The following is a 12,369-nucleotide window of genomic DNA, read 5'->3' on the forward strand; positions in this document are numbered from 1 at the left end:
AACAATACTGTGTCCCACAGAAATTGCTGACCTATAACAGTTTAATGTCCTATAACTAAGACCTTTATCGAACTGTTCTACTCAGAAGTTCACAACCTCTACTATAGGAGTGTCCACCGGATCAAAGTCCCTTTCCAAGCACCAACATAACCAGATCTTCCAAACTCCTGTTTATCTGCTGTGGGTGTCCAGTGCCCATGATTCATCCAAGAGTTCTCCTGCTCTACCCGAAAGACCTGACATCTCTCTAGATCTCCTGACACTTTCCATGCAAGAAGGTTCAAAGTCCCATTCAGGACCAGAGGATGTTCCTCTCTGTCTGCATTTATTAAAAGGCCTTGCGCTGCATACATCAGGATGGGGATTTCGTAAGCTTGTTTCAAACACATCAGAAACCCCGCCTCAGAGATCCAAAAGGGAGTTATCAGGCCAACCTCTCCTGTCTGACCTTCTGTAGTACTCTTGGGATCATCTTGAAAGGAGAGAATGCATAAGCGTTTATTCCCTTCTAAGTCTGGAGGAAGGCATTCACTGCCAAAGCCCCAGGATCTGGTATTCAAATGAAGTATCTCTCCAACTGAAACGTCAGTCTGCTTGCGAACAGGTCTAACCTTGGAGAGCCCCAAACTAGGAATATTCTTCTGAAAAAATTAGGATTGAGTTTCCAATCGCTGAAATCCCGTAAAAACCTTGAATTCCAGTCTGCACTGACATTTACCTTCCCTGGAAAATATTCTGCCTTTAGTTTGATCTTGTGCTCTAAACAAAACAACCAAAGTTTTTTGGCTAAAGAAGACAGGTATGAAGATTTTGTTCCACCTAGACGATTGATATATGCCACTGCAGAAACACTGTCCATCTTTAGCAGTACTGCGTTGCCCTTTAAACAATCTTTGAAACTCATAAGGGCATAGAGTCCTGCTGTCAACTCTAAATAGTTTATATGATGTGATCTCTCTGAATATGACCAAAAGCCACCAGTGTCTTGTGTACTTAGAGGAGCACCCCAACCGACAGAGAATTTCACTGTCAGGTGTTCTAATTTATTGTCCCCCAACTGCAGCTAGTAACTGGGGCTCTGAATTAATAGAGGAACTGTCCTCTGCTATTATTAAATGCACCAATTTTACCGTGCTGGGAGACTTAAATCTTCACTTTGAGGATAAAACAGGTAAAATTAATCTGTCCCTAGCTGAGGACGTCTTAGCCTTAAAGCTGAATTTTACTAACCCCTTTCCCACTCATAGCTGAGCATCTATTGGATCCTATCTTTTCTAATTTAGATACTCTTCAGTCTGATATGCCTCCACTTCTGACATGGCCTTATCATTACTCCTTATTCTCAATTGACTCCCAACCTCATTACATGGTCAAATAGTCTACGTCCCATTGGAGGTGTTGGGCTAAACTTGATGTTCAGAAATAGAATGCGCTGTTAGAGGAGTATTCGCCTGTCTTAGATAATTCAGTAAAAGGTGCTGCGCAAAAAATAGCTGACTTAGAGCCCCTGCAGATATGATGGTGCTCATTAACAGTAAGCACCATCACAGATCCTTACCCCCAGCACTATGGTTTACGGACTCCTTATTTAAGAAGAAAATTTGTAAACAGTTAGAGAGAATTTGGAGTAAATCTTGTCTCCAAAGTGATAAGCTGACTTATAAAAAAAAAACACTTTAAGTTCTTAACAGAAAAACTGTAGACAAGCTAAGGCGACTCACTTTATAGAGAAAATTACAGAAACCAAAACAGTCCTAAGCCACCCTATAAGGTGGTGAAGTTGCTTGCGGATTTATCCAAACAAACACTTAGCGTCTCCCTTTCTCAACCACAGTGCAATGAGATTTCAGACTTTTTTGTCAATAAAATCGAGGCTATTAAAAACACCTTTTACCCACAGTAAAGGCACTTTAACCTACTGGTGCCTCTAGTGCTAGGGCTTTAGTAACACATTTTGAGCCTATTGACCTACCTTCTGTACAGCTTTCCTTATTAACCTTGAAATCTTGCTCCCCTTTGGATCAGTGCCACCCAGACATTTTAGGTAAGCGCTCTCAACAAAATCTAGAGTTGATTGTCCACCCATTGAATCAGTCCCACTTAGTGGGGTAGTCCCTAGTTGCTGGAAAACAACTTTAGTCACCCCTTTGCTGAAAAAGCCTAATGCTCATCCACTGGTATGGTCCAACTATAAGTCTTTGGGGGTCATTACAACCCTGGTGGTCTTTGACTGCCAGGGTTGTTTTGGCTGAGTCCCGGCGGGAGTAATCCCTCAGGGCAGCGCTGCCCAGGGGATTACGAGTCCCCCTCCCGCCAGCCTTTTCATGGCGGTTTGCACCGCCATGAAAAGGCTGGCAGAAAGGGGAGTCGCAGGGCCCCTGCACTGCCCATGCCACTGGCATGGGCAGTGCAGGGGCCCCCTGCCACGGCCCCGTGCAGCTTTTCGCTGTCTGCTATGCAGACAGTGAAAAGTGCGACGGGTGCAACTGCACCCGTCGCACGCCCGCAACACTGCCTGTGTTGCGGCCCAGCTGGGATCTCATAATGGCCGTGGCACGAGTGCGGCTGCATTAGCGGCCGCCCGGCGGTCAAACCTTGGTCATAATGACCCCCTATATCTCTATTATCTATATTTTCAATACTGTTAGAAAAACATGTGAATCTGCAATTAACACGACTCACGAACAGAATGATCTACTCCAAACCTCTCAGTCAGGTTTTCGGGCAGGTTACAGCACTGAATCTGCATTGTTTTTGGTCACTGAATTTTTGAGACATAAATTGGATGACGGAGGGACAGGTGCACTCCTGCTTCTGGACTTGAGGGCAGCTTTTGACACTGAACCATGAAATTTTACTTAGGAGACGTGATGGCTTGGGCATACGGTGTAAGGGACTCATCTGTATTAAATCCTTTTTGGAGAAACGTTTTTTCCAGGTCCACTCAAATCAATGTAGATCAAAGCCGTGCGCTCCCACGTCAGGTATGCCTCAAGATTCCATTTTGAGCCCTTTACTTTTTAGTCTTTATGTGAGGCCACATTCTGATATCATCAAGGGTTTTGACCTCACTCTCTTTTCCTTTGCGGTTGTCTCCCAAATTGTGGTTTCTCTGTCTTCAAAGGATCAGTCAACCGTGGTTACACTTCCTCTTTGTCTACAGCAAGAGACAAACTGGATGTGCGCAAACTTCCTGAAGTCGAATGGTGATAAGACTGAGGTACTACTGGTGGGTAATTCCTGTATATCATGGGGCCTGCACCTTTGGCCAACATCCTTGGGTGCCCCTCTGCTCCCTGCCTCCTCTGTAAAAAGCCTGGGAGTGTGGTTAGACCGGGAGCTGTCAATGAAGCAACATATAACTAAGGTGGCTGCCACCTGTTTTGGCATCTTGAAATGGTTGAAAAAAAATCTTTATTGTATTCCATTTACAGCCCAGTGCACCATAATTCAAGCCTTAGTTATGTCAAGGCTGGATAACGGAAATGTTCTTCATCTTTGAGTAACCAAAGCCTTATTAAAACGTCTTCAAATAGTACCGAATGTTGCTGTGTGCCTTTTGCTTCGCCCAGCAGTTTACTAGCTCTGCCACCTTGCTAAAATCACACCATTGGCTGCCTGTGGACAAGCTGGTGCATTTTAACGCACTCTGCTTCATGTATAAATGTCTCCACAACATTGCCTCTCCTTATCTGAGCTCTGAAGTTACCTGCTATTTGTCTAGGCGTACTCTCAGATCAAGCTACCAGAATCTAGCTGTTGTCCCTAGAACACGGAGGGTTCGCCAAGGCGGTCATTCCTCCCGTATCTTAGGACCCAAACTCTGGAACAACCTCCCGTTATTCTTGAAAGATTGTAACTCCCTTTCGGGGTTCCTTAAAACTTAGCTGTTTGAACAGACGAGTATATAACTCTTGGAGGCCTTGGTTGACGATGAATGTATCCTTAAGCTAGCACTGGGAAATCTGCTGGGTAGCCATGCCCTTTATAAATTGCGTAATCAATTAATCTAGGACTATCCTGTCTCCATATTATAAACCTTCTCAAAGTGCTTTTGCTTTTAACCTTTAAACCTTGCAACACTTGATAATGTAAGGGACCCGGGAAGATCGCTTGGATAGAGGAAGATAAAAGGCCTAAGAGCCTGGCTAGTTCTCTGTGTGATAGGTTCCTGCCTGAGAGCAAAACGAATTTCCTTCCTTATCTTGTTGACCTTTTTTAGGGGCAGTTGGAGGACTACGTTTACAGTATCTATCTTAAAACCCAAGCTCCTGGAAGACGTAAGGACAGACTTCTCTCGGTTTACAATGAACCCTAGATTCTGTAATAGGGAGATAGTTTAAGTCCTTCAAGATCTGTGAATGGCATTGCAACATGAGGATGTCATCCAGATAAATGATCATCCGAATGGTCCTCTCTCCGAGGAAGGATGCAACTGCCCTTGGCACCTCGGTGTAACACCAAAGGTGCCGATGATAGACCAAAGGGAAGTGCACAGAATTGGTAAATGCAACCCTTCCAGGTGAACTGCAGGTAAGGTTGGTGTTCCCTAGCCATTGAAATCATAAAGTAAGCATCCTTCAGATCTAATTTCACGAGCCAATCTTCCTTCAACAACATGTCCCTGAAAAGATGGATACCTTCCATCTTGAAGTGTCTGTAGACTATTCGTTCAAACGCCTTATATTTATTACAGGTCTCCATCCCTTGTCTTTCTTCTCCACTAAGAACAGAGTGCTTACAAACAATTGTTTTATAGCGGTACCTGTAGGATGGCTCCTTTGTGTAAAATAGAACCTACTTCCTCTTCTACGATAATCTCTGGTGTGGGGGATAAATTCAGTTATTTTGGGGAAGAGCACTGGAAATGTTTTTCCAAGAAATCTATTCTGAATCCTTGGATGGTTTCTAAAACCCATGGGTCTTGTGTAATTGTTTCCCAAAAATGGGAAAATAATTTTAGGCGACCTCCTGCCTTTATTGGGAAAGAATGTAAACTTGTAGTACTCACCCTGGTATCCTGTGAGGCTTGACCATGTGGTTTGCTGCCTTTACCACAGAAGGAGCATCCTCTCTGGGAAACGTATCTGCCTTGATAGCCTCTGTAGAGTCCTCTTGTCTGCGTATAGGTTGAGAAGTGGTACCTTTGTATTCCTTGACAGGTAGAAAGTCCCATTCTACCGGCCCGAGCAAAAACTCTTTGGTTGAAAACCTTATGCATGCCAGTTTGTGCCTTACCTAGGGCTGTAAATGTAGTGACGTATTTATTTAGAGTTTTAATCATATCCTTCCCAAAGAGAAGGCCTTTAGGGTTTTCGGACGGTTCACGTTCTGCGAGATCGCCAAGCTTAGGGCTAATTTTTAAGAGTACAACCCTTCATCTTTCTATGTTTGGTCCGGCGTTCACATTGCCAAGCAAAACCATTGCCCTCTGGCTCCATCCCCTTAAAATATCTCATAGACATGTGCATCCTCCAACATGTCAATTATCCTTGCCAGAGGTCCTATCATGCCAAGAAGACAGTCTTGGCAAGATTTGAGAGACCTCTCAAGATCTCTCTTTGGATCTCTTCCCATCTTAAAGAGAAAAGTAATTAGTTCCGGGTCGAGGTTGGGGGTAAGGCAGGCTCTGTCGTGTATGACTGGTCGAGAACATTCAGCTCTTAGAATGTTTCTCACCCTTTTCTCCAGAGGATTACGGATCCATCCTTTGATTAACTTTGCCACATGTTTTTGAGAGCATCATTCAGAACTCCTTGGAATTTTTGATATTCTCAGGAGAGAACATCTCCTTACCCAATGGATCTTTAATTATGTCCTCAGAGAAGGAGGGGAGGTCCTCCTCCAGTAGGACTTAATCACCATCAAAGTTATCAAAACTCATAGAGCATTACAGTTTGAGGGTTGCGAATAACTGAAGTCTACCCTGCGACAATACCAACCTACCAGAAATTTGAGATCCTCTTCCAAACATATGATCGCGGTTCCCCAATGGAATAGGGCTAGATGGGGGGACTGTGCGTTTATGGTAGAAGTCGCAAGGCTATGGAATGCACTATCTCTTGCGCTTCGTCAAACAGCCACCCACACCATTTTTAGAAAAAATCAGAAAACTTGGCTTTTTTCGCAATAGGCACACTGTCTTTTTTGGAGGAGCACTTTGTTCTCCCGTTTACTTGCTCAGTTTAGCGCTTCGATGCTTCTTGCCGGAATGCGCTTTATAAATAACTCAATACAATACAATACAATACAACTGTATTCATCTACGTTGTTCTCGTTATAAGACTCTGTATCAAAAGTATTATGATTTTGGATGTCTTTTGAAAGAATCATTCACTTTTTAAATCAAAAATGTATTAATCTAAGTTGTTCTCGTTTTAAGACTCTGTATCAAAAGTATTATGATTTTGGATGTCTTTTGAGGTGCTTAAGACCTCCATTCAATGCGAGGTGCTTAGACCTCCTAATTTTTTTTATAGGCCTTAGCCTCTTTTTCAATTATGTCAGGGTGTTTAGTTTTCCTTTTTTTGCTTACCTCCTCTGTTAGTCTGGATTGTAATTTCAAGAGGGACATTTTCATCTGACTCACTTCCAAACACGGATTGGTCAAGTGTCTCTTTGACACAGGACCCCAGTTCATGTTGAATCAGTTTCTTGATTAAATCCTCATCTAACAAACCTCAGATCTTTGGCCATCCATGTCAAACATCCTAATAATTTTTTGGAAAGGCTTGTATAGGTGAAATAGTAAGTTTCAAATTAGTATGGTATTTGTTAAGCAGTAAGGGGATACTATGGAATCGCGGTGAACCCAAAAAGAGCAAAGTTCACGATAGGAAAGACTCCAAATCGCAGTTTCTTGGTTTGATACAGTTGCCAGTCTAATACAGAGCTTGAAACTGTCAACTGTCAGACTGACGTCTCAATCCTTCTGTAGGGATGTTTGTTTTAATAACAATAAAGCATCGGGCCCAAAGGAAAATGGAGACTCATGTCTTGCGTTGGGTCAGGAGACCATTGCCCAACGCATTCCCTTAGCCTTCACTCTCAATGTTTAGACGAGGCTTCTCATGAAGTGGCATTCCCAAAACCGCGTCAACAAGACGCACATGTACAAGATACAAGGCAGAAGGCTCGGCCTGCCTTTTCTATACGCGGAGGGATTCTAAAAGGAGTCGAGTTCGCACTCTGACAAAAAGAGGAGACACGATCTTGGGAGGCCCGCACCTGGTCCCCAAAAGATAAGGACTCGCCTCTACAAGACGCAAGGGAGGAAGTCAGACCATCTTCTTCCCTGGAATGTTTTATTTATGATGTTATCTTCTTTAAAGTGCTGCATAGCGTGGAGTGGAATTAAAGGAACATATGCATATTGATAGCCTCAGGTCCTGTAATTAAATTATGGCTTACCACTACTTACATTTCTTTGTGCTCCATTACACGTTGTAATGGCCTGCACATAATACTTGTGTTGTGTAACTGCTCTGCTCCCCTTGTAGGCACAATCTATGATACACAAAACCCCCAAATACATTCAGTTAAAAGACTAAAACAATAACTGGTTCCAATGTTTTGTTCAGGAAGGAAAGCTATACATAGTGTTCATAAGTTGAAAACAAGTCCAGCACATAATGCTGTCATTTCTGAATGGTTGTTTGTGTTGTTTAAATGTTTGTGTTGGGTGACGCAGATTGAATCCTCTTCAGTCTTTAATGAATCCTACAAGATACAGCTGTTGTGTCCTTAGTCAATAGTTTTCACCATCACAATCCTTTGTATGAGATACGTAGGTATACACACATACATGAATAATATTGGTGAGAGGCAAGAGTATTATTAGAACGTGTGTCCAAGTGAGGCATCAGGTGTGTGAATCTAGGGTGCATCATCTTTTGATTCATAACAGTAGTGATAGGATAGGATGAGTCCACTTTCATAAGCGGCTAGAAACCCTTAGATTTAGACCTATCATACCATTATCAGAAGGCCTCATACCAGAGATGGCATGTCTACTCCAGTAACAGCAGGTCTTTAAGGTACCCACTCACTCTTGCATCATAACATAATGAAAATCGGGGTCTGTGTAAGACTTTTTCCTTATGTGAAATCTTCCGGCCATGCTTCACATTGCCCTACATAAGTGTCATTTGGGATTTAGTTGTGCAAGGATGGGGTCATTGCTTGAGGAAACTGTGGTATCACTCTTACCCACCGAATAGAGCAACAGGACATTTGCAGAAAGGTCAGTGACTATTTTTAAACAATCTGTTAGTCAGCTATCAATAATGTAGCTTTGGCAAATTGAAATCGACATTGTTTGTAACCCTTTCACATTATTTTTAACCAAACATTTGTTGTGTCTGGGTGAAGGCGAAAAGCGTATTAGCATCAGTGATATAGCATACATTCCTGGAAAGTAATGGTTGTGAGATGGTGATTTGTCTCCAGCAACTCTTTGTAAATACTCAGTGACATAGTAACATAGTGATCTTAGCAGCATGTTCTTCACAGCCATGATGTGAGGAAAGGTTTGTTGAGCAGTAGAAGATTGTTAGTGTTCTTGTTGAGACTGAAACTCTGAATGCATCCATAGTTAGGTAGTCTCAGAGGGTGTCCCATTGCTGAAACCTTTCGCTGTTAGCTGCCCACCTCTTTAGGGTTATAAGTGGCAGGAACAAATGCGTTTCTGGGAGGTTAGGTCTCCACATCATTATAATTCTATGGCAAGCAGCTTCCTTTGTGTTTTGTGGTTTGGTTTTGGAGTATAGGCATTCCTTAGTTTGTTAAAAAAAAAGTCTGGATCCCAAAGTTTTGCCCGGAAGCCGCTGTCCAATGCTATTGAAGGTCGGGTTGCAAGGCTATGCAGTCTTGATTCCACGTTTCTTCAACTACCAGACACTTGCTTGCCCTTTGCATCCCTGCTTTCTCCCTTTGTCACTGTTTTTCCATATGTTCGATGGCATCTGTCGCTGTAGATACACATGTTGTGCATAGCCCGCCGCCATCTGGTGTTGGGTCGGAGTGTTACAAGTTGTTTTTCTTCGAAGAAGTCTTTCGAGTCACGGGACCGAGGGACTCCTCCTCTTTGTCCATTCTTCCCCCTTTTTCTATCTTTTTTTGTCTCTTGCTCTGGATCAAAGCCTGTTTACTAAAAATGCGCACTGGTTACCAGAAATTAGTGCTGGTAGACCCCACCTGCGACCACCAGCTCTAATTAAGCAATGGGTGCAAGGTTGATGGAATTGCCTTTGCTTTTTGGAGACTTTCCAGGCAAGTGGCTGTGGATGCACATTATCCTGTGAACTGCTATTAATTAATGTTTTGCAGCACCTGGATACAATTGTAGGTCCTGCCCATTTTGATATGAGCTCTGCCATATTTTGTTAGATACTACTACAGTTTTTTTTTTTCATTATTCTGATTAAATCTATTTTGTGTTGTCAGTTATTTGTTCCTAAGAACCACATTGTGGGTACTTGTAGTCTGGAGGATGGGTCTCTTGAACATGCTTTTTGAGGATTTCAGATGTTGCAAGAGTCCATGTTTATCTGTGCTTATGCTGTGCATGTGCATTTTGTGGCAGTATTTTAATGGCATAATTGCAGTGTTTGCTTTCAGGGGTGGGCTTAGCCTGGCAACTGTGATGGTGAATATGGGACTGAACCTCCATTTGCTCTGTTGACCAAACTTCCTATGACAGGACCAATGGACTACAGACCATCTGAGGAAGGGCATTACAATACCTGCCCTATTTGGGGTGGATGGAGCGGTGGCCTTTCCTTCTACACCAAAAACTAAATAACAAATCCCATACCCAGGAAAAAACTGACAAGGAATTGAGGTTGGTGGGGGTTCATTAGTAATTTACATTTCTGTAACAAGCTCACACTTTGGGAGATTGTTTTTTTTAAATAAAGACAAAGGTTAAGTTTCGGGAACATCTGTCAAAACCATTGTCGGCTGTCCACCACATGTTATGTATCTTGACAGGAGCCACCATGAAAGTGATTCCTACCCAAGGAAAGAGATCACCGCTGGCCAACCGTGATCTCTAAATATGGGGCATGGCAATCTGTCAGGCTGGTGAACATATTGTCCTCAGCCACCCTGACAACAAAACTCTTGATGAGGCTTTTGGTCTCGGGCTGGTTTTGGTAAATATGCTGTAATTAGCTTTCCGCGATCTGTTTGCTGGACTGGTGCTTTCTACAATGTTGGCAAAAAGGGATTCTGCTACAGTGTTCAACATGTCACATTCATCTCCACTACTTTACCCAACCCGCCTTCAATTGTTTTATTCTTGTGAACAGTGCACTCCAAGTTGTGGGCCTGGCTTTCGGCACCGTATCGTCTTGTGCAAAAGTGGAGACCATCTCACGACTCTGCCAACATCTCAGTGCCCAGAAAGTGCAAAGCCACTCACCAGCATGAGGTGTAACCTCCGACGATGCCCGCCTGCACGATGGTTGACTGGAGAATGGGGCGAGGTAAATTTAGTTTATTCTATTGGGGGTCTGTGGGTTGCTATATTCTCAGCATAAAACACGCTTGAAAACCCAACCTCCTATCTCCAAAAACATATCACACAAACCTTTTATCCATAAACTCACGCCCAGTCAAACACTCAGTTCGATCTGGTTGTAATTATCTACATTTTTTAAAAGATGCTCTTGTGAGGGAGAAGAGTATGCACGTTTTCCACTTGCACAGTGCTGATGGTTAGAACCTTTGCATGGCATCTAAAGCTCTAAGGAAAATAAACTGTTTACTGTTTAGTGAACATACATAGGAATTTGTGACAAGATTGTCGATGAAGAAAAACGCTGATCAATAATTGGTTCTCCAAGATAATAACAGAATTAGATAGGGGGGCTTGTTGATGTTTTGTATGGATACTACTTATTATTATGAATGAGCACAAATATAATTCTTGTTAGTTACATTGAAACGTAAATACATGTGTTGTTGTGATGTATGGATTTTATTTTTTAAAAGCCACCCTGTCTATGAAAATATATAGTTGCTAGAGAATGTCTTAGATGACTTATAACAATTTATGTAGCAAATAAAAAAGGAAATATATATTTTCTTATAGAGCAGCATTGTGACTACTGAAATTAGTTGATGTGTAATAATTATCTACAGGCGTTGCATTTAGAATGGAACAGACCTCTCTGAAACCAAATAGTTGGGTATCTCTTAGTCACATGAGATTAACTAATCTAAAAAAATTAAGAAATATTTGAGCCAATGTTCTTTTCTTGAAAGGCCATTCCATTTTGTAAAATACTCAAAAGAAATGTCTTGCAACACTTAGCTTTCAATTCTTTATTTTACTAAACATGCTCCGAATTTGTGGAGCGAGATAGGATGACAGTATTGATTTCTGAATACGCAAGATTCCAAAAGATTGTGTGCACAGGCAGAATATAGCAGTACAGTTTTGTATATGGTGAAGTATATAGTACTGGAAATAGAATTAAGGGAAGACATTGCAGTGTAATTCGTGAAACAATGCCACTAGGACACAAACGCCATAGTAACTGTTCTACATCCAAGACCCAAGCATCAGGCAGCCCATTAGAAGGTCATCATCCACTGAACCAAAATAAGCGGGTGGCTAATACAGAAGTACCAGGGAAATGCCTTCTATGTAACCAACATTATATTATGTACTGCACACATCATAACCAAATGAAGAGGTTAGAGTCTCTTTCCACTATGTGTCTACCTTCAGAACAAACCACTTTCTTCATGATGCATCAGCATGGTGGGCCACATACTCTGATTCACTGAGCTATATGTTGTGAAACATGACTGAATACATTGCATGGGGATGAATACCCTTTAGAGGATTGAGAAAACTAACTTGGAGGTCAAACACTCTGGCCCTGAATATCAAACTTTTTTGCAGTCATAAGCACTACGATTCTATTCAGAATTTTAAGTCTCAAAAAGGTGAGATGTGGACTTTTGAATGGATACTGATTCGGAATGGGAGTGCTTTGGGCAGTCCTTCAAATATCAAATCAGTACTAATTCCTATTGCAAACCAATGAAAAGTTATTGACTTCCTAGTTGAGGTAGTAACCTATTCGCAAAAGGAAAGTGCCCCCCTCCCTTGTAAATGGCGGTGAAAGTTTGAGCAAGAGCAAGGAGTGGTCCATGGACCACTGCCAACTCTCCTTGAAACCTTAAAGATAAACCTTTTAAAAAAATAAATAAAAGGAAATTAGGTTGCTTTAAATTAGTTTTCGTTTTTGCAAAAGCAATCTATGCTGACCATTCAAGGCCACTAACCCTGTGATTGTAATTAATCAGTCACCTTTTGCAATTTACAAAATGAATATTAATTAGGTAGGACAGAGT

At 42.0% G+C, this 12,369-nt stretch overlaps 1 protein-coding gene across 1 annotated transcript in view; it reads left to right on the top strand.

The window, feature by feature from the left end:
- Positions 1–12,369, top strand: part of ADAMTS10 (ADAM metallopeptidase with thrombospondin type 1 motif 10) — a 273,868-nt gene that overhangs the window by 238,152 nt on the left and 23,347 nt on the right. The window contains exon 23 of the mRNA XM_069216852.1: positions 10,311–10,487. Coding sequence (XP_069072953.1) covers positions 10,311–10,487 — 177 coding nt within the window. The remainder of the gene's footprint in view (positions 1–10,310; positions 10,488–12,369) is intronic.

Source organism: Pleurodeles waltl, chromosome 12, assembly GCF_031143425.1.
Source record: "Pleurodeles waltl isolate 20211129_DDA chromosome 12, aPleWal1.hap1.20221129, whole genome shotgun sequence".
In the NCBI taxonomy this organism is placed as follows: Eukaryota; Metazoa; Chordata; class Amphibia; order Caudata; family Salamandridae; genus Pleurodeles; species Pleurodeles waltl.